This window comes from Ostrinia furnacalis, unplaced genomic scaffold, assembly GCF_004193835.3.
Source record: "Ostrinia furnacalis isolate ACB-3 unplaced genomic scaffold, ASM419383v2 OfSCF0786, whole genome shotgun sequence".
NCBI lineage: Eukaryota > Metazoa > Arthropoda > Insecta > Lepidoptera > Crambidae > Ostrinia > Ostrinia furnacalis.
Window position 1 is genome coordinate 162,876 of NW_021131025.1, and position 23,597 is coordinate 186,472.

At 42.2% G+C, this 23,597-nt stretch overlaps 2 protein-coding genes across 3 annotated transcripts; one reads left to right on the forward strand and one right to left on the reverse strand.

Moving 5' to 3' along the window:
* Positions 1–1,113: 1,113 nt before the first annotated feature.
* Ocrl (Oculocerebrorenal syndrome of Lowe) lies at positions 1,114–5,888 on the reverse strand. The gene has a single exon (XM_028300787.1). The coding sequence runs from the start codon at positions 5,811–5,813 to the stop codon at positions 3,249–3,251; it is 2,565 nt and encodes an 854-aa protein (XP_028156588.1). The 5' UTR covers positions 5,814–5,888; the 3' UTR covers positions 1,114–3,248.
* Positions 5,889–6,367: 479 nt separating this feature from the next.
* Positions 6,368–20,341, forward strand: LOC114350129 (uncharacterized). Of its 2 annotated transcripts, XR_003655679.1 has the most exons (12): positions 6,368–6,761; positions 6,948–7,152; positions 7,294–7,548; positions 7,764–7,896; positions 8,528–8,760; positions 14,915–15,059; positions 16,319–16,500; positions 17,877–18,071; positions 18,803–18,868; positions 19,254–19,346; positions 19,766–19,839; positions 20,148–20,341. XR_003655679.1 is itself a non-coding variant. In XM_028300783.1 (11 exons), exons 1-11 carry the CDS (start codon positions 6,499–6,501, stop codon positions 19,766–19,768), a joined length of 1,773 nt encoding a protein of 590 aa, XP_028156584.1. In that variant the 5' UTR covers positions 6,368–6,498; the 3' UTR covers positions 19,769–20,018. The 2 variants fall into 2 exon arrangements, 1 of the variants encoding a protein (XP_028156584.1); XM_028300783.1 differs by lacking the exon at positions 20,148–20,341 and having other exon boundaries at positions 19,766–20,018.
* Positions 20,342–23,597: the final 3,256 nt, after the last annotated feature.

Below are 23,597 nucleotides of genomic sequence, written 5' to 3' on the forward strand. Positions count from 1 at the left end.
ACATGTATACCTACCTCTATTTTGCAACAACATATATAGCCTGACCCGGAACATAAAAACCCTCGCCATGTTGCGGAAAACTAATGGTACTAATTTCTTTTAATGGCAACAGTAACTGAAAACTTCATTGACATGTCACCTTGCATGTCAGTCTATTGTTGTCAAAGTGTAAACAAACTTTATTTTAAATGTGTGCAATTGATTTTGTGAATTAAATTGCTAAAATATTTTTATAGTCGTGAAAGAAAAGTGGTTCACGGTGTGTTAATGTATTTGTCGAAGAGAAATACTAAGGGTTCGGACAATATTTTCATTGAATAATGTTTCAGACAAAGGTTGTCAAACTGACTGACATGTTTATCGTATAGTACAGTCCACTATGAAAATTAGCTGTAGTCTGTTTCAACTACCCATATTAAAGTTTTTTGTTACTTTCTAAGTTTTGAATTTTATGGAATTGGGAAAGAAGTACCGAGTTTGAAGCGTTCATGAGCAGACATTGCAGTTGAATATTCAAGTTCTGAATTTGATTATTGATGAATAATAAAATAAATCCTACTAGCTCGATTGATGGTTTCATTTAATTTATTTAAACCAGGTTACCTTTAATAATATTTTTCGTTCATTTATGAAAATATCAAATAAGCCCGTAATCCTGAATCCTGATACATAAATTTAGCCTATTAATTTAACACATGTACGACTGTACTCAGTGTTGCACTATCAAATGCAATTGAAGCGCCTCTATGCCAGGGTTTTTATGTTCCTGGTCAGGCTATAAATTGTAATGTGACATGCAATAAACGTTTTGAATTTGAATTAGATACAATGAAGAGTGCTGAGCGAAAAGGCCGTAAAATCATTTTTATCGAAGGCCACGTTAATAATAACCGACATTTTATTAGGCGGGGGCTTACATACAACAACAACCGGCACTCAGTTACCCTCAAATATCTACAGACACCAGTAAATTGCTTTTGGACAGTAGTTAATTACTTTAAATGCCAAAATCAATCTGTTATGCTATACCATTTCAGTAAATACTTTCAGAGTAACTTAGGAGAAAGTTTGGCTTCCTTTCTCTTAGGCAACCTCATTTACATAGTTCAATAATTTCTGTGTCACAATACCGTGAGCCTTACGAAAGTAGTTCATGAAAATAACAATTTCAATTAGTCAAGGAAGGAAACAATTTCGTTAAATTTCCCTTGACGCCACCGAGTCATGGAGAATCACTACGCCTTGTAACACCACATAAGCACAGATAATTTAATACATACATATAAGTAATGATCAATTCCTGCCTATTACCTTTTTATTTTTATATTACTAGCTGTTTCCCCCAAACAATAGAAAAATGCTAAATTATTTCGCCACAGAAAGATTTGCGCGCGCATAATTCGGAATCAGCAAAACGATGTCGCTGTATGGATTGCCCTACCTCTAAGTTTTAAATCTTCGTATCTCTCATAGCGACTAATTTATTTAATGCTTAGTTTACGTAAGTTAAACAACTTATCAATAACTAGGTACATTAGATAACTAAATTAACTAGTAATAGTCCATCCTGTTCATTAACGCGTAATGTTCCCGATGAATTACGTTCGTTTAAAGAGAGCCAAGGCAGTCCTACGTAAGTAATCGAATGAACATAATAGTTGCGGGCAACAGCTAGAATAATTTTAAATAAATCATTTCAATTTCGATTCTCCATACGGCTAAGAACTCACGGCGCGTGTGTTCTTAGCCTACATCTGAATAATAGAGGAATGAAGGGTAAGGTACAAATGCGTAGGTTGTGTTTAACTAAGTAATAAATATTTAACTCGAGTGAACACACTGCAATAAATCACTACTATTAAATATTAAAATCATCTCATTCATGAACAACAAGCCACAAACATTCATATGAATAATGGATGAAGAAATTCAAATTGCATAATATTCTTCATGGAGTTACGTAAATGCACAAGTAGGTATTTGGGTTACAGCAGAGTAGGTATAATTAGTCTCAAAATGATTCAACTTGTAATTAACATCACAACGAGGAGGGAAAAACAGTAGGCTTATTTGACCCAATAGGCTACAATTATTATAATGCCTGGTTTAGAGATAGACACGCGCGCGATAGCCGCGCGGTTTTTGGGTGGTTCTCACTGGCAGTGCACCGAGGCGGTAACAGTGTAATATAAATTAATGTAAGAGAACCGCCCAGAAACCGCAGGTGTTTATCGCTGGATCTGAACCAGGCCTACTAGACTTAGGGTGGATTCGACCAAACAAGAGTACCTAAATATTAATCTCAGAATAAATCGTCAGTTATTCGACATTTTGACATATTTCCCATAATTACGTACGTGCCAGTTATACCAGGAGTTATTCTCGGATAAAAGTTTGGTCGACTCGGGCCTTAGCTAGTCAATAATGTAGTACATTATATTTTAGTGCACTACACATTGGTCGCCACCATCTAAGTCAGTGCAACAAACGAGCCTACTGGTTCTCTAACTCACTCTATTGCGTACACGCGACTCTGTTAGAACATCATCAAATTCATACAGCACAATCATTAGTGGCATATTTCAATTTCATTTGACCTTGAACAACAATGCTAAAAAGTAGAATTATTGCAACAAGTAAATATTATTATATTTTCTTATTTAACTGTGCTACTTAAATCTGATTATTTTATATATTACCACTAATTTAAAAATCATATCAAATTCATTAGAAATATCTTCTAGTGCAAAAACGTTCTATAGAAAAATTGATATTACATCTGATTTTTAAATAATTCAAATTCAAAAGTTTCTATTAGCACACAGGTTTTAGTAATTATGATTCTACATACAAAATTTGGCTAGTATACTTGATTAAACATTAATATGTGTAGAAATATACAATACTTTTTTTTTCAAATACATTATACAGGAAGGACAAACAAAGCCTTTTAGCAAGAATTGTTTAACATTATTTGGACTTTAAAGTTTATATTATTAACAAATACTAACATATTGTTTGTTATCTCTATTTTATATTAATATCACTTGTGAGATTTACTATTACTTATTATTTCGATGTAGGTTATTGATTAAATGAATACCATAAAGTTAAGTTTCTACCCATGACAACATTTTTTTGGAAATAACTTAAATAAATTATATGGTTAATGTTAAACTAACATAAATTATAATACTAAATAATGGAAAATGTGAGTATTATTAACAAATTAAAAATGAAGAAATATTTTATCTAGAAAATATTAAGTCACTGTGGTCATTGACCAGAAAGTGGTAAACAAATTGGGCTTTTTTCTTGTCTATCACTTGCTTGTTTATACGAGACTGGGGCTCCTGAGTTTGGCTTGGGTTGTCTCTGAGGAAAATCGATCCAAAGAGTGTCGATAGCGTTTTGGCGTCAAGCCCATTTTCAGCACAATGCTGCAGAGCTTCTTGCAAAAATTCACAAAGGTATAAGAAAACATTCTTCCTGAACTCTGGCAGCTCCATAACAATTTGTTTACACTGTAAATAGTTGGCTGATGCCCTGAGGCACACTGACTGCAGGTTGTAAGGTATGATGGGGTCAGCAGTACTTTCCAGCAGCAGAAGAAGAGCCTCTGCTACTGAGTGAATACTTCCAGGAATGGGGTCCACAGAGCCACTGTCCAACCAGTCTCTAATCTGTAGCACTTCTGAGTGCAGTCCAGGCTGCTCAAACAAGTTTGGCTCCTTCAAGCCATGCAAATAAATGTGGTCTACCAAGAACCAAATCTCTTTTGGTATGGAATAGGTTGATAGATTTGAAACACACTGGTCTCTCTTGTTCTCCAGCTCAATCAGCTTGCCGACAGGCACCTCCCTGATGGGCATTCCCAAGTTAACTAGCACCTCTATAGAGCACCCAAAACAACTTCTTTGGTATGTACCATTCACTGTTATAAAAATATCCTTTCCACCATACAGGTGCAAAACTAAAATGTCATATAATTTGTCAGTTCCTGCATTCATTTTGCATGCAGAAGTTTTGTTTATAAGTACTTTGAGTTGTATTTCGCATGACTCATCTGCACAAATACATTTCTTGTAAGGCTCCACTATTAGCCAATCTTTACAAAAACTAGTTTCGTCCAGTTTCTTAATGAATTCAAACTCAACTGGCAACTTTCCTGTATTTTTTATTGTGATGGACCGTACTTGCAGTTCTAAATATCTAACTGTCCCAAAGTCGATTTCTGTGACGTCAACCTTGACTTGTGGTATGAGTTCATTTTCTAGCTTATCAAGTTGTTTAATAACATCCTCATACACTTTCCTGTACTTTTCCTCATCTATTATCTTTATGGCTGATGTGAAAATAGCTGAAACAGGTTTATGGTCACTGATATTCAGTGCTGGGTGACTTCTGTATGCCAACTGTGTCACATTCTCTCCTCTCCAAAATATTCTGTCACACCAAGCTGGAGCTCTGTTCTTTTCACTGGAATCCCAGTTGTCTGTGCCCGGATCATATTTGTATGTTGGTTTAAATGTGATATGCCCCTCTGTGTATCCAGCAAAAACATGATTATTTCTATGCTGCTGTCTCAATTGGTCCCACTCCAATATTGGTGCAAAGTTGTTTTCATTTATCATTTTCTTAACACTGGTTGGATCCAACTCTGTGATCCTATAATTAAGGTCTCCCAGCCAATAAATCTGATCATGGTCCTTGATAGTCTTAGGTTGCTGGTTTGGCTGAATGAATCTGGTACGATTACAGATATCTCTGAAGTCCTGGTTTCTGCGTTCATACTCCTCCACATGGGCAGCAAGGTGAGAGTTAACAAAACACATAGAAGTGCTATGCAGGTCAAATCTTATGGCTACTCCTCCTTTGTTCCCCATTTTACCCATGATACCAGTACCAACAGTGTCACAGATAACATTACGTACATGTGATAGATGTTTCTGCTTAATCAACACAATCAACATCATGCCAACTAGTCTTACCCTTTCCACTTTTACATATTTTGCTCTCGGATCTACATTACTGATCACTGCATTATACCATTCATCTTCTCTCAATGTTTGGTCAAATAAGAATGTCTCCTTAGACAGATCCAGCTCTTGGAACCCAACAGCATATATGTCAGGAGGCTCCTTGTCCACACTCAACCATCCCTTCAACGAGATAACAGGTGGTTTATCATTCACATTCCAGGTGCCACAAAATATTGAAAACTTCTTAGTGAATGTGTAATCTAATTCTTTATCACTCATTTTCCGCTTAATGAGGCTCTCTCTTATCGCGACTGGCGCGGAACCCTGCGTGTGGGCGACGCCCGTGCGCGGCAACACCATCGTTTGTTTTATTATGTCATCTTCACTCTTCCCATTGTACTTCTTGAGCCAGAGGAACTCCGGCTGTGTTGGCACTTTACTGACAGCTTCGATGCCCCGGAACAGGTCGTCCACGAAGCTATCCACTCGAGTGGTCATTTGAATTTCAAATCTAAACTTATTGCTGCTCGATTGCAGATTCAGGTACAGTATAGCTTCTGGGTCCGATGGCTTGTTGTCGATTTCACATTTAAAGCTATTGTCGATTGGTAATACTATCTCTATTGATAAATCCGTGAAGGACTTCGGAGGGTAACAAGAAGTGTGTAAACAGAACACTGCTTTTTCATCTCCGTATTCGACGATGGCGAGAAGTCGGTCCGTCTTTACCCATTCTGGATGAAGCACTTTGGCGTCACAGAGAAAGGCTGTGACGCGTTCACTAGATAGGAATTTCTCCTGCACTACTGACTTAATTTCGTCGTTGTTCATTTTATTTTAGCTCATTTTAGCACGAACAAAAAATTAAATTACAACACATCGTCCACAATCTCATTGACAAATCAGTTTTTGACGTTAGCGTCAAAGAGCGTTTGGTTGTTATTCTTATAAATAGCGTTTATAATTTCATAAACTTGTCTGTAAATAAAAATTGCAATTTCAACGTTTTCAAAAATATTCAAATCTCTAATTTACAATAAAAATGTTACTAATGTAACTAAAATGTAGTTTTTCTTAAACTTGGGTGTATTTAAAAAATATCTAAAAAAAACTAACGAAACGCTTTATATGACATTAATTGATCGTTCGTAAAGGTCGTTCATATTTTAATTAAGATCGCTTTTCAGTTGACCAAGGTAAAAAATCAAACAAGAACATATTAAATCCTTAAACTTTTCTTTTATAACAGTTAAAAAAACGTTTAATTTAAAGAGATAAAATTAGTGCATAAATAAAAAGAAACATTTTATATTATTTTTTAATTACGAAGTTTTCTGTGAAACGGCCTTCGTAAACTTGGCTCTAATGTCAGTTCATGTAGATGACGTAACGTCATCCTGTGGTTGTTTTGCATTGTTTTGTTTGTGTTTTTCGTGAAAATTAATTAATTGCATTGCATTGCAGCCATCCTATTTCAGAAATACGTAGTGTGATTAACCATTAACCGATTGTAACAATGGCAGGGGTGCCAAGTGACTGGCAGCTGGGCTGTACGGAGATGAAGCAGCGAGGCGCTCATTTGCTTCAGTCTGGGCAGTGGTCAGACTGTACTTTCCTGGTGGGGACTGAACCCAACCAGGTGCAGGTGCCCGGCCACAAGCTGGTACTTGCGATGGCTTCGCCGGTGTTTGAAGCCATGTTCTACGGGGGCATGGCTGAGAGAAATGATCCCATTCCTATCTTAGATGTTCAGCCTGAAGCCTTCAAAGCACTATTAGAGTGAGTAAAAAAGATTTAGCACCTCATAATAACCGACCTTCACATTTTATGTCCATAAGCTATCTGTTGTTTGTCTCTTTGTGACTCTCTCTCTTATATTTATTGCATTTTCTTTTTCTCAATTTTATCTTACTTTCTTATTTATAAAACTTTGGAAAATAAAGCGAAATTGTGTCCTACTTCCAGGTACATTTACACAGACAATATAAACATCAGTTCATTTGACAAGGCATGTGAACTATGCTACGGAGCCAAGAAGTACATGCTGCCACATCTGGTGAAGGAGTGCACTCGGTATCTGTGGTCAGACCTTTACCCAAGGAATGCTTGCCGCGCCTATGAGTTTGCTCGGCTCTTTGAGGAGAATGTGCTGATGGATAAATGCATACAGGTACCACAATTTGACTTTCATGTAACCCATCAAATCTCAAGCTGTCACAAAAGACCACATAACAATTGATTTCTATTGTCATATTGTGTCTTGTATTATAAAAACCCAATGTATAGTATTGTCTACAAAAATATGTTTTAGATCATCAGCACAAACACAAAAGAAGTATTAAACGACAGCAGCTTTGAAGAGGTTGAGCTAAACACGTTAATCACCGTGTTCTCCTTGGACCACTTAAACGTGGATAGTGAACTGGATCTGTTTGAGGCAGCGGTGCGCTACGCTAAGGCTCAGGGCAAGCGGTGCTCAGAGCGAAGCGTCAGCCCACCTACTGATAACGGGCCACCATCACAGAAAAGGAGTAAAAGTCCTGAGCCTTCTACATCTAATGAAAAGGTTAGTTAGAAAGTTAGTTTAATTCTAATAAGTAAGAATACCTACTTACTTCTGTAATTTCTGTAACAATATTCCTAATGATTAATCCACAGTTTGAAAAGTATCTTAGTAATTGAGACAGACAACTGTATATATATTTTACAAAAAGTGATTTGAACTTTATAGGATCTGTTAAAATGCTTCCATAACATGAGAACAATCTAAAAAAATTCCAGGAATTAAACGTAGAAAGCAGTGTCGAGAGCAGTGCAGAGAACAGTCCAGAAAGTGCAATGGAGCTGTGCAAGGCAGCCGAGCCAGAGCAGACCAACCCAGGGCCTTCCAATGAAGATAAGAAGAATAAAGGAGGTATTGTGTCTTAAAATATGGGTAGTCATACATTTTATAAACACTTTCTAAGTTCAAAATCATATGTTTCAGTTTTCAGTGTGCAATTTATTGTATTAGAGTTTATTAAAATAACACATTAATTAATTTAAGAGCGCCGAGCCGCCGACCTTGAGTGCTACAAAAACTGCGCAAAGGGTTTGTTATGCCCTTTACCGAAGAGTATTGATTTGATTTGATCAAATGTTGGTGATCTTTACCGAAGAGTATTGATTTGATTTGATCAAATGTTGGTGATTTACTTTTTGTACATCATGTTAGGAATAGGGGTTTACAAGTCGAAAACCATAGATAGATATTATCACTCTTTAGTGACTCTTGTCATTCATGAGTCAAGATCATCCACATTGTTGATTAGGTCCTGTAAAAACCCTTAAGGCAGTTCCAGACATGTATCATTTTCCCGATTCGATCACCGTATCCGTATCGTCGACGCGTATCATGATCGCATATGTGGATGGGTAATGATATACGTATCATGATACAATACGCAGATACATTATACGGTGATCGGATACGGTGATAGGATCGGTCAAATGATCATGTCTGGACCCGGCTTTACATTATGCAATCTAACCATTTGTGTCCACAGAAAACAAAGACAAGCTGACCATCCGCAGCGCGATCGAGAAGATCCGTTTCCTGACGCTGACGGCCACGCAATTCGCGGCCGGGCCCGCGCGCTCCGCCCTGCTCACCGAGTCCGAGGCTTTCGCAGTCCTTATGAATATCCTGTCCAGCGCTGCTGATGTCCCCATGCCTACTGGCTTCTCTACTTGTCGCGTTCCGAGGAAACAGCTGATCGGTGGCGGACCGTCTACTAGTGTAAGTTGGTTAACAGACTTAGTGGCCTCTGGACTCCTCATGACATATTGCCCAGCACTGCTGAGCTGTCGTCCTCATGCCCACTGGAGTCTCCACCTGTCGTGTACCGAGGATACAGCTGATCGGTCGTCGACTAGTGTAAATAGCGTGTATCGGAGTCATCAGCGACCTTTGTAGTCCTCATGAATATCCTCTCCAGCGCTGCTGATGTCCCCATGCCTACTGGCTTTTCCACTTGTCGCGTGCAGAAGAAACAGCTGATCGGTGGCGGACCTTCTTCTAGCGTAAGTTGGTTAACAGACTTAGTGGCCTCTGGACTCCTCATGACATATTGCCCAGCACTGCTGAGCTGACGTCCATATACAGCTGAACGGTGGAGGGCCGTCTACTAGTGTAAATAGCGTGTATCGAAATCAACAGCAACCTTTGCAGTCCTCATGAATATACTGTCCAGCGCTGCGGATGTCCCCATGTCTACTGGCTTCTCTACTTGCCGCGTGCCGAGGAAACAGCTGATCGGTGGCGGACCTTCCTACTTCCAGGTACATTTACACAGACAATATCAACATCAGTTCATTTGACAAGGCATGTGAACTATGCTACGGAGCCAAGAAGTACATGCTGCCACATCTGGTGAAGGAGTGCACTCGGTATCTGTGGTCAGACCTTTACCCAAGGAATGCTTGCCGCGCCTATGAGTTTGCTCGGCTCTTTGAGGAGAATGTGCTGATGGATAAATGCATACAGGTACCACAATTTGACTTTCATGTAACCCATCAAATCTCAAGCTGTCACAAAAGACCACATAACAATTGATTTCTATTGTCATATTGTGTCTTGTATTATAAAAACCCAATGTATAGTATTGTCTACAAAAATATGTTTTAGATCATCAGCACAAACACAAAAGAAGTATTAAACGACAGCAGCTTTGAAGAGGTTGAGCTAAACACATTAATCACCGTGTTCTCACTAGACCACTTGAACGTGGATAGTGAACTGGATCTGTTTGAGGCAGCGGTGCGCTACGCTAAGGCTCAGGGCAAGCGGTGCTCAGAGCGAAGTGTCAGCCCACCTTCTGATAACGGGCCACCATCACAGAAAAGGAGTAAAAGTCCTGAGCCTTCTACATCTAATGAAAAGGTTAGTTAGAAAGTTAGTTTAATTCTAATAAGTAAGAATACCTACTTACTTCTGTAATTTCTGTAACAATATTCCTAATGATTAATCCACAGTTTGAAAAGTATCTTAGTAATTGAGACAGACAACTGTAAATATATTTTACAAAAAGTGATTTGAACTTTATAGGATCTGTTAAAATGCTTCCATAACATGAGAACAATCTAAAAAAATTCCAGGAATTAAACGTAGAAAGCAGTGTCGAGAGCAGTGCAGAGAACAGTCCAGAGAGTGCAATGGAGCTGTGCAAGGCAGCCGAGCCAGAGCAGACCAACCCAGGGCCTTCCAATGAAGATAAGAAGAATAAAGGAGGTATTGTGTCTTAAAATATGGGTAGTCATACATTTTATAAACACTTTCTAAGTTCAAAATCATATGTTTCAGTTTTCAGTGTGCAATTTATTTTATTGGAAAGTTTATCAAAATCACACATTAATTTGGGATTTCTAAATGTTACGAACAATATCCTACAGCGCCGACCTTGAGCACTACGGAAAAATGCGCAAAAAGTTTGTTATGCCCTTTCCCAAAAAGAGTGCTTCTATTGAATAGTATGTGTGTATTGATTTGATCAAATGTGTGGTGATTTATTTGTTGTACAGCATGTTAGGAATAGATGTTTACAAGTCGAAAACCGTAGATTTTCACCTTTTAGTGACTCTTGTTATTCATGAGTCAAGATCATCCACATTGTTGATTAGGTCCTATCAAAACCCACATGCGATTTAACCATTTGTGTCCACAGAAAACAAAGACAAGCTGACCATCCGCAGCGCGATCGAGAAGATCCGCTTCCTGACGCTGACGGCCACGCAATTCGCGGCCGGGCCCGCGCGCTCCGCCCTGCTCACCGAGTCCGAGGCCTTCGCAGTCCTGATGAATATACTCTCCAGCGCTGCTGATGTCCCCATGCCTACTGGCTTCTCTACTTGCCGCGTGCCGAGGAAGCAGCTGATCGGTGGCGGACCTTCCACTAGCGTAAGTAGGATATTGTAGTCAGAGGCGTTTGCAGTCCTTATGAATTCGATGGTCTTTTGGGTACTTATGAATGAATTGATCACGGAGTCCGAGGCTTGCGCCGTGTTCATAACATCCTGTCCAGCGCTGCATATGTCCCTATGCCCACTGGATTCTCTACTTGTCGCGTGCCGAGGAAACAGCTGATCGGTGGCGGACCATCCACCAGTGTAAGTACATGTAGCTCGTGTATCAAGGTCGGTGCCTTTGAAGATATGTATAGCTGATTGGTGGTGGACTGTCTACTAGTGTTAGTGACTCATGTATAAGTCGATGGTCTTTGGAATACTCATGAATATGAATTAGCTCCGCCCTGCTCACGGAATCCGAGGCCTTCGCAGTCCTCATGAATATACTCTCCAGCGCTGCTGATGTCCCCATGCCTACTGGCTTCTCTACTTGTCGCGTGCCGAGGAAGCAGCTGATCGGTGGCGGACCTTCTACTAGCGTAAGTGATTGGAGTCGGCGGCCTTTGCAGTCCTTATGAATTCGATGGTCTTTTGGGTACTTATGAATGAATTGATCACGGAGTCCGAGGCTTGCGCCGTGTTCATAACATCCTGTCCAGCGCTGCAGATGTCCCTATGCCTACTGGCTTCTCCACTTGTCGCGTGCCGAGGAAGCAGCTAATCGGTGGCGGACCGTCTACTAGCGTAAGTACCTCATGAATCAAGAGTAGATGATATTTTGGGTACTTATGAATGAATTGATCGCGGTGTTTGAGGCCTTTGCAGTCCTCATGCAGATACTCTCCAGCGCTGCTGATTCCCCATGCCGGCTTCTCTACCTGTCGCGTGCCGAGGAAGCAGCTGATCGGTGGCGGACCATCCACCAGTGTAAGTCATTGTAGCTCATGCATTGGAGTTGGATGCGTTTGCCGTGCTCATGAATATACTCTCCAGCGGTGCGGATGTCCCCATGCCTACTGGCTTCTCTACTTGTCGCGTGCCGAGGAAGCAGCTGATCAATGGCGGACCTTCTACTGGTGTAAGTATATTGGAGTCGGCGACCTTTGCAATCCTCATGAATATACTCTCCAGCGCTGCTGATGTCTCCATGTCTACTGGATCTCTATCTGCCGCATGCCGAGAAAGCAATATTGATCAGTGGCGGACCTACTACTAGTGTAAATTCATGTATCAGAGTCGGTGGCTTCTGGAGTAGGCACTCATGTCATGTTGTGCAGCACAGATAATGTTCCCATTGGATTCTCTACCTGTCACGTGGCGATGAAACAGCGACTGTGCGACGCGCGCCCGCAGTGAGTGTGCGAGCGCGACAGCAACATAATTACGTGCGAGCGACAAGGATGGGCAGCTTGGGGTCATTGGACGGGATTCTACGTGCTCACGGAACAGGCTTTAATCTTGCGCTGTCCGCATCCAGGTTCTTCAAAGCCTAATCTATATATATAAAAGAAAGTCGTGTTAGTTACTCCACTTATAACTCAAGAACGGCTGAACCGATTTAGCTGAAAATTGTCAGGGAGGTAGTTTAGAGCCAGGAGAAGGACATAGGATACTTTTTATCCCGTTCGAAATAAAAAAGTCTGCTTATTTATTGCCATTAAGGCGGAACAAAGTTCGCCGGGTCAGCTAATCCCAACTATTAATATTATAAATGCGAAAGTAACTCTGTCTGTCTGTCTGTCTGTCTGTTACGCTTTCCCGCTTAAACCTCGCAACCGATTTTGATGAAATTTGGCATAGAGATAGTTTGAGTCCCGGGAAAGAACATAGGATAGTTTTTATCCCGGTTTTTGAAACAGGGACGCGGGCGATTAAGTTTTTCTGTGACAGACAAAATTCCACGCGGGCGAAGCCGCGGGCGGAAAGCTAGTGTCAAATAAATTCCAGCGCTGCGGATGTCCCCATGCCTACTGGCTTTTCCACTTGTCGCGTGCAGAAGAAACAGCTGATCGGTGGCGGACCTTCTTCTAGCGTAAGTTGGTTAACAGACTTAGTGGCCTCTGGACTCCTCATGACATATTGCCCAGCACTGCTGAGCTGACGTCCATATACAGCTGAACGGTGGAGGGCCGTCTACTAGTGTAAATAGCGTGTATCGAAATCAACAGCAACCTTTGCAGTCCTCATGAATATACTGTCCAGCGCTGCGGATGTCCCCATGTCTACTGGCTTCTCCACTTGTCGCGTGCCGAGGAAACAGCTGATCGGTGGCGGACCTTCTACTAGCGTAAGTATATTGAAGCCGGCGACCTTTGCAGTCCTTATGAATTCGATGGTCTTTTGGGTACTTATGAATGAATTGATCACGGAGTCCGAGGCTTGCGCCATGTTCATAACATCTTGTCCAGCGCTGCAGATGTCCCTATGCCCACTGGATTGTCTACATGTCGCGTGCTGAAGAAACAGCTGATCGGTGGCGGACCATCCACCAGTGTAAGTGCTTGTAGCTCATATATCAAGGTGGGTGCCTTTGGAGATATGTATAGCTGATTGGTGGTGGACTGTATACTAGTGTAAGTATATTCGAGTCGGCGACCTTTGCAGTCCTTATGAATGGTTCTTTCCAGCGCTGCTGATGTCTCCATGCCTACTGGATTCTCTACTTGTCACGTGAGGCCTTTGCCGTGCTCATGAACATCCTGTCCAGCCCTGCTGACGTCCTCATGCCCACTGGATCTCTATCTGCCGCGTGTCGAAAAAGCAATATTATTGATCAGTGACGGACCTGCTACTAGTGTAAGTTCATGTATCAGAGTCGGTGGCTTCTGGAGTAGGCACTCATGTCATGTGCAGCACAGCTAACGTTCCCATTGGATTCTCTACCTGTCACGTGGCGATGAAACAGCTAATCGGTGGCGGACCATCCACCAGTGTTTACACAACACATACATTCGAATATTACTCGAACCTTTAGTAAAAGCTCTATTTGAGTGTAGAAGCACCATTCATTCAGTCACATAACGTTTTGCTTATTTATCATTTGCTAGACCAGTCTTTCCCAAAGTGGGCGATAACGCTCCCTTGTGGGCGCTGCAGGCTTAAAGGGGGGCGGTAAGATACCCAGAAAGGAGGACTCTTAGACATCGACTGAGCTCGACTCTTGATTACAAAAATGGGGGGCGTTAAAAATAATTTATTCTCAAAGTGGGCAGTAGACTAAATAAGTTTGGGAACCACTGTGCTAGACAAAGGGGCAGCGTGGGACGTCCACCTACAAGGTGGACCGACGACATCGTAAAGGTAGCAGGGAAGCGCTGGACGCAGGCCTCTACCAATCGATCAACATGGAAAGCATTGGGGGAGGCCTATGTTCAGCAGTGGACGTCCTATGGCTGAAATTATGATGATGATGAGACAAAGGACCCCAAGGTTATTCACAACTAGAGCCTGGTCCGTGAGCACGTAGAATCCCGTCCAATGACCCCAAGCTACCCATCCTTATCGCTCGCGCGGACGGGATTCTACGTGCTCACGGACCAGGCTTTAATCTTGCGCTGTCCGCATCCAGGTTCTTCAAAGCCTAATCTATATATATAAAAGAAAGTCGTGTTAGTTACTCCACTTATAACTCAAGAACGGCTGAACCGATTTAGCTGAAAATTGTCAGGGAGGTAGTTTAGAGCCAGGAGAAGGACATAGGATACTTTTTATCCCGTTCGAAATAAAAAAAGTCTGCTTATTTATTGCCATTAAGGCGGAACAAAGTTCGCCGGGTCAGCTAATCCCAACTAATATTATAAATGCGAAAGTAACTCTGTCTGTCTGTCTGTCTGTTACGCTTTCCCGCTTAAACCTCGCAACCGATTTTGATGAAATTTGGCATAGAGATAGTTTGAGTCCCGGGAAAGAACATAGGATAGTTTTTATCCCGGTTTTTGAAACACGGACGCGCGCGATAAAGTTTTTCTGTGACAGACAAAATTCCACGCGGGCGAAGCCGCGGGCGGAAAGCTAGTGTCAAATAAATACCGTATTGTTGTGGCGTGCAGATGCCGACGTTCACGGTGGACACGCCGAGCCCGGTGACGGTGGAGCAGGTTTTCGGCATGGAGCTGTCGCGGCCGGCGCCGCCGCACGCCTGCCTGCACGCCGCGCGCCGCCCAGACCACGCGCTGCCCTGCGCGCCGCAAGCCGGTCAGTACCTTACCCAGGGGCGTAACTATACGGGACTACCTCTCGTTCCCACCACTGCAACTCCAATGTAGCCAGGATCTACAGCTTGACCGCCACAAAAACCCAACCAATGAAGGTCGTTCGTCCCGGGGGAAAGTTAAACTGTCATTGGACCCGCAACGAAATAAATCAGAAGAACATAGGAGTTCGAAATTAAGGTTCGACTTCCCGCCATTGCAAAGCGGATGACAGGTGACAAACAAAGGTTTAAAACCATAACTATAGGGTGGCAGGGCTGGCAAAATACTACGGGCCCCCGAACCTAGGCCCAATGGTGGATGTACGTACACTATCCAGGAAATTGGCCAAACCGCATGAATGAACTGTGTTCAACAACTATTGCAATTGGAATTATAAAGCACAGATATCCGTAACCCTTATAATATTATTCCTATATCCGTAACCGTATCCATAACCGAAACTACATATCCATAACATCCCTATGAAAATCCACCTGAAGAACGAAGTACGAAAAACCATTATGTACTAAAGTCTGATCGCCGAGCAGATAGAATTTCGTACAATGACCCCAAGCTACCCATCCTTATCGCTCGCGCGTAATTATGTTGCTATCGTAACTGTGCGACTGCGACGGGCGACCGCAGTGAGCGTGCGAGCGCGACAGCAATATAAGCGTGAGCGATAAGGATTGGTAGCTTGAGGTCATTGTACGAAATTCTATCTGCTCGGCGACCTACCTTTAGTCCCGCAGGTCATTTAGTCACTGCAGGAGGATGACCCGTGCTAATTTACCAGAAGCAACATTTTGATTTTTAATCTTTTTTTTTATCCACAACGAGGAAGCTCTTGGCCTGTATCTCACCTGATGGTAAGTGACGATCAGGCCGAGGGTGGAAGCGAGCTTCACCCGGAATCCTCAACCACGGAGGAACTGGCTATCTTACCTCTAACTGCCGGAACACAACAATGCTGTTAACATTGTTGTTATGGCGACAGACTTAGGTGAGATGGTGGTAGCTAGCCAGGCGGACTTAGAACAAGCCCTACCACCAACGAAACTGAACAGAAAAATCTGCCCCCACTGGGAATCGAACCCGGGACCTCTGCGTCTGAAGCAGTTGGTCTTACCACTAGACCACAGAGGCGGTGACCTCTGCGTCTGAAGCAGGTGGTCTTACCACTAGACCACAGAGGCGGTTAAATAATCGAAGCAATATGAACCGTAACCTCTTGATTATTAGTTCTAATATCCATTCCAGGCGTGCGCGTGCCGCCGGTGATGGCGGAGCGGCTGGAGCACGTGGAGCGGCACAGCGCGGAGTTCAGCAAGCTGTACTGCACGCGCGCCATTATCCAGCACACCGAGTGCTACAACGCCTCCGTGCTCGACTGCTCCGTCACCTTCATGGTGGACAAGAACATCTGTCTGCTGGGCGTGCAGGTATAAAGCCCGGTCCGTGAGCACGTACAATTTTGTCCAATGACCCCAAGCTACCCATCCTTATCGCTCGCGCGTGATTATATTGCTGTCGCGCTCGCACGCTCACTGCGGGCGCCCGTCGCACAGTCGCGAATATAATTACGCGCGAGCGATAAGGATGGGTAGCTTGGGGTCATTGGACAAAATTCTACGTGCTCGCTGACCAGACTACATGTAGTTACATCGATGGCTCAGCGACCCTAAGTGAGCTGCAACACTGCACTGGCCGATTGCAAGCGTGTCACCGCTCCGCTTAGAAAACGCTTGCAACAAGCCGCGTAGTGTTCGCCACGCAGTTGCGTCGTTTTCGCCGCGGACACGCGGGGTGTTCGCTGCGTTGTTGCTCCGCTTTGAAAACGCTTGTAATCCGCCAGTATGGCAAAGCCCTAGCTAGATGTGTTATTCTCCGATAGAAGATATCGCCAATAGGTACGCCATTTGCTCCGGTATTGTGTAGATTCACGCCAACCGCCTACTTAAAATTTGTGAAGATCCACGTCGCATCACCTTAGCAGTTAGCAGTATCGGGGCTAACTGCCCAGCCTTAATTTTTATAGCAAAATAGGATCTATGGCAACCACATAGGATGTCACAATCTCAAGCATGGATACCTTGGGTAAACCTTACTCCGGGCGGCAGTCTAAAGCTCATAGCAGATAATAATATATCAACTCGGAAAGAGATCAACAACAGCCTTTCGCGCTGTCAATCGCAAGGCGAGGTGTTTACATTACGGTACGGATAAATGTGCGTTGCAGTATGGAGTTTCATACAAAGAATACTGACCGCCTGACGGTCACGATCCCTTTCCGGGTATCAACCCGGATAAGATAAGTGCGCTACGTCCTTTAGGCGACTAGCAGCGCGACCGTTGACAGTCGTGGTGCTGATAATTTCATACTATATTACAGTGCGATAGCGGCGTTGCATCCGCTGCTGCCGCGCTACTGTCGCGTCACTGACGCCCTAAAGGTAGCCTTTCGAACTAAGCATCACAGACGCAGCGTCTTTAGCTTTGGTCTGAAAGGTAGCCTTTCGAAGCGAGTTAGTGACGCGGCGTTGATGGCACAAGACCAAAGCTAAGGACGCTGCGTCTGTGACGCTTAGTTCGAAAGGCTACCTTTAAGCAGAGTAAATACAAATGAGTAGGTCATCTTCTTAGAAACGCACGGGCGCGGTTTGTATGTGAGCGCCGAATTTTGTCAGTGTGTGCGTGCGCGCCGCATACGTATATTGGCGCGCTCACATACAAACCGCGCTCGGTGCGTTTCTATGAAGATGACCTACTCATTTGTATTTACTCTGCTTTAAGTGAAAGCGGTGTAAAACTTGTGCAGGTGCCGACGCAAGCGCCGTGCGAAGAAAGCGGCGTCGCGGTTAGCGCAGCGGCCAGTTATAGCGAGCTGCTCTACGCGCATCTTCTCGACGCGGACGGCGCGCGGCTCACCTACACGCACTACACGGCGCGCGTGCCGCACCGCCACCTGCTCGACATCATGTTCAACCGGCCCGTCTACATCCAGCGGAACAAGGTCGGCTATACGGGCCTGTTTGAACACCGAACTTACTGTTTCTTCCTTTCTTCGTTGAGTTATAATAAAATACTCTTCTGGTATTACGGATGGTAGACGATTATCACACTGCACCGCGCACCGCCGCGGTCCGCGTGATTACATATAAAAAATCCCGCGCGCAGACGCGTTTTCAGTATGTTGTGCCGCGCGTGTTTTCTATAAAAACTGAGGTACTTGCATACAATGATTAAATCTGTCGTCCCGCGTACCGCGACGGAGCGCGGTGCAGTGTGATAATCGCCTAAGTGGGTAAAGTCCGGTCCCCGAGTAGATAATTTCGTCCAATGACCCCAAGCTACCCATCGTTATCGCTCGCGTGTATATTGCTGTCGCACTCGCACACGCACTGCAGCCGCCCGTCGCAGTCGCGACAGCAATATAATTAAGTACGACTCCGTGCGAGTGATATGGATGAGTTGCTTGGGGTCATTGGACGAAATTCTATCTGCTCGGCGACCGGACTTTAGTGGTGACAGCTTAAAGTTCCATCAAATAGCCGTAAAACCAGTTTCAGACTCAAATTCGAACATTCATTTTTCAGAACATGAAATGTCATTATTATAATGTGTACTGCCGATATTTTACATTCGTACATAATAAGTTCGTTAATATAAAGCATAGATTCTATCTAGTGGCTTAAAATCGGAATAGACAGTTGTATTACATTGACGACATTATGTTTTCCGCAGGTGTACAAAGTGGGTATAGTGTTCAACAAGGCCGGCTGGTATCCAATGGGCGTGTGCGCACAACAGGTATGATGAAACTGACTTACACAATAAATAATCTTCACTATAGTCTGGTCTGCGAGCACGTAGAATTTTGTCCAATGACCCCAAGCTACCCATCCTTATCGCTCGCGCGTAATTATGTTGCTGTCGCGCTCGCACACTCACTGCGGGCGCCCGTCGCACAGTCGCGACAGCAATATAATTACGCGCGAGCGATAAGGATGGGTAGCTTGGGGTCATTGGACAAAATTCTACGTGCTCACAGACCGGGCTTTAGACTAAACATCTTAAAAAAAAAAACACCAGTTTAACGCACGAAATAAAAGCACAACGTTCATTGTAACGTGTTTCAAGTCCCACCACTTGATTTAAGACTCAACGCCCAGGTAACAAGGTCCAATTCGTCCAGGTGGCGGCGGAGTCGGTGTTCTTCAACTTCGGCATCGGGCAGAGCAGCGACAGCGTTCGCGACGGGCTCATCCGCTCGGTCATATTCACGTACTAAAGTCTGTTCGCCGAGAGTTGATAAATATTATGAAATTTCTTGCAATAGCGACTGTCGCTTAATTATCGCAATGTGTGAAACGCAATGTGTGAAAAGGAATAGATTTATTTTACATAAGACCGAAATGAATGGTATGACAGTGGGTAGGGCTTTGCCCAACATTGGGATACACTATAAGGTATAAGCCACTTGATAATAATGAAATACTTTTTATTCAACACATGGACGCCACGTGTTTGATCCGTATCCCCACGTTTGCCGTAACCGGAATAATTCCCGTAAATTTAAAAGAGATAATAATGATAATCTACCAACTTTTTCATGATATCGACAAAAATAATTAGCGGGCCGCAATTTATAATGAGTTTAGAACCTCTGATATTTATTTTTTTTATCAACTCTCGGCGAACAGACTTTAGCGCCCGCGACGCTTCCGGCTGCACGCGCACGGGACTATGGCACATGTGGCTGACGTGGACAGTTAGGAAACATGTTATAAAGCTGATAATCGTGTGGCAGATATGGCTTACGTGGACAGTTAGGAAACGTAACGTTATAATGCTGATAATCGTGTGCAGATATGGCTTACGTGGACAGTAAGGCCCAGAACAGACGGTGAAACGCAACTGCAACGAAACTGCAACTTTCTGATGATTCTGATGAATGAAACTGAAAGTTTCAAACTGGTCGCGTCATGTGTGGTCTCTCAACGGACGCTATGGCAGAAACTTAGATGCAACTCAAAAGTAACTAGCAGTTGCAGTTTCGTTTCACCGTCTGTTCTGGGCCTTAGGAAACGTAATGTTATAAAGTTGATAATCGTGTGCAGATATGGCTTACGTGGACAGTTAGGAAACGCAAACTTTTAATGCTGATAATCGTGTGCAGATATGGCTTACGTGGACAGTAAGGCCCAGAACAGACGGTGAAACGCAACTGCAACGAAACTGCAACTCTCTGATGATTCTTATAAATGAAACTGAAAGTTTCAAACTGGTCACGTCATGTGTGGTCTCTCAACGGACGCTATGGCAGAAACTTAGATGCAACTCAAAAGTAACTAGCAGTTGCAGTTTCTTTGCAGTTGCGTTTCACCGTCTATTCTGGGCCTTAGGAACCTCAAAGTTATAAAGCTGATAATCGTGTGGCAGATATGGCGTTTTATCGTGGCTAAACGCAATCCGCGAGAGCCATAAAGATGAAAAAAAAAGACTTTCGTGGCTGACGTGGACAGTTAGGAAACGCAAACTTATAATGCTGATAATCATGTGGCATTATATGGTTTTCGTGGCCGATTTTGACAGTTAGGAAATGCGAAGTTATATGCATAATCGTGTGGCACAGTTGACACAGTGTGGAACTTAGCTCCGGACGCATTTTACAACATTAAACCGCGTTTTAAGCTTTTGACATTGACTAATGACAATTGTACGCTTATTATATCGTGTAATAGCATTTCTAGCACTTAAACACGGTTACTGCAAACGTTTTAGTCATGAAGTTTTATTTCGAGACTTGCCGTAGTGACGGTGCCTGGGATAGGCGTATTACATTGAATTGACACCTTCAGCGTGCTCTGCGAAGCAAATTCTAGCATTCTAGTTAGACTTTAAGTTTCTAAGCGAACTGAGACTTCACTCAGAAACAGAGGCGGCGTAAGGCGTGGGCGACGTGGGCCACCGCGTACGGCCTCGCGCAAGGGGCCTCGCGCATCAAAAATTTTGAAAAAATGTATACAAGGTGGAGATGACAATATCACAATACGACAATAAATGCAAACATTGACTATTAAATATAAATTCTTGATAACTAAACAATGTAGTTAAAAATAAAAATATATTTTTTTCCAAACAAATTCAGCCATAATCAGACACAAAATTAAGCAACAACACGGTTTTAAGTGACGAACATTATTCTTTGGCGCAATATTCCTTTAAAAATAATCACTGAATCAAGAAATCAGAAACTGTCAATGTATACCTTTGACCCTTTTTTTTATTATTTCATAAAATCCGTCTTCAGGTCGCCACAGAACAAGGCCTCGCGAAATCTGTCTTGCCCACATCAAATTTAGGTCTTGCCCCGCCTCTGCTCAGAAATAATCACTTCACCATTTTGTGTGCCTTCAAAAAAATATATTCACGCTAGGCCGCGCCCGCCTAATCTTATCAGGGGGCATTATTTTAAAGTTTAAATGTAGAAAACAATTTTCCCATAAATAGGTAAAGCCCGGTCTGTGAGCACGTAGAATTTTGTCCAAATTTTGTGAATTTTAGCTACCCATCCTTATCGCTCGCGCGTAATATATTGCTGTCGCGACTGTGCGACGGGCGCCCGCAGCGAGTGTGCGAGCGCGACAGCAAATTATGTTGCGCGAGCGATAAGGATGGGTAGCTTGGGGTCATTGGACAAAATTCTACGTGCTCACAGACCAGACTATAGCTGTAAAAATTATGAAAATTCGTAAGCATCACGTACCTAACAATGTAAAAAAGTCCTTATAATCGAGGACCGGTGATAGATCAATGCGAATAATTTTGTCGGCTGAATGTTACTGTAACACAGCGACATCTACATTGAGTGTTTCATTCAATTTACTGCCTGACAATCGTGTGTAAAACAGATGATTGTATTTTAGTATATTTATAGCAAACTTAATAGCCAATTAGTGTGACTTGTATTAATTAGGTATTATTATAAGCCCATAAAGATTTTTACAATAAAATGTCCAATGAGGATAACTGGATAAACTTAACAGTTAACAGCATTTTTCAGGTCAGTTTACAGTGATTTCAAAAGAGTTGAATGAATGTGTCTCATTTAGTTTTGTACAATAAAAAATATTGATTAAAATTAAATTAATATTATAGATTTTCATCAGAGAACTGTTTTGTTTTTATTATGCCATTCTTCATTTCTTTTGAAGCCCCTGTATTTATTGTGATCTCTTAACCAAATTATGACCTAGCCTAGTTATGTGCTGTTAACTGTTCCTACAGAATGAATTTGTTTTGTAATTATTACATACTATTATTTATTAAATGTATGTTACAAGTTTATTGTTTTATTTTATTACTTTTTGAGAATGACAAGCCAGGTGGCTAAGGTAGGTAAGGCAGTGAGTGTGCGAGCGCGACAGCAACATAATTACGTGCGAGCGACAAGGATGGGCAGCTTGGGGTCATTGGACGGGATTCTACGTGCTTACGGACCAGGCTTTAGTCACTTGTCAAGGGGACGGATGGAAAAAGGTGCTAAATGACTACACACTTGAATTACAAAAAGTTAAACATGCCAAAATCAATTGAGATCATTTATTACCCTGTTGCTTATCAAGCTACGTAACAATCAAACTTAAATCTACATCTATTACCTTAGGACTGGGCATAAAAATTATTTGGTCAAGTAAAGTCAGCATCAAATAGTTCGTGACAGTAGCCAAAAAATTCGCAACACGTCTTTGTTACAATGGCCCTCATTGGCCCTCATCGTTTTAGCGATCACCTGTAGAGTAAGGTCCTGTCAATCGCCAGGGGTGCCAACTGTTAAGTATAAAAACGATAGCCCTCATTGGAATAAGGTTGTGTTCTCAACTTTTTGGCTACTTTGAGTGTCACGAACTATTTGACGCTGTGTTCAATTTCTACATATTTATTTAGGATTTGAAATGATTCAAAATTATTTGAACTGTATTATAACAAACCAATGTGCCACATTTTTTAACATCCTCAAAAGAATATCAATTAAAATTATACATGCTTTCTAAATAAACGTAATCGTACCAAAAGTTTAACTTTTTCAATAATAATATTAAATAGTTACTAATATATAATTGGGCCATTATCAGAACTAAGTTCTTTATTTATAATCATTCATAGAGACCTCTTTCGCATTATGTATTATAATAAAAATATTTTGTACTCTCACATTCTTTGTCTTATCATCTAGTAAACGAATTCGGGGGAACACAACGTATTTATTAAACCCCATAATAAGATACAACAAACAAATAACGGCAAATTCACATTAAAACTATCACAATGTTTTATTAGGTTTTAAAGGCAATATTTTAGTAAAGAGATCAATTCCAACCGAAAAATAATATCAATTATGGCTCTAACATACAATCAAACATCGACAACATAAAGTAAATTATTTATCAGTCTCATCTCAATACCTACTAATATCTATTTATAAAAGTATCACAAATTTAAACAATAATTATAAAATTCGTATAAAAATCAACAT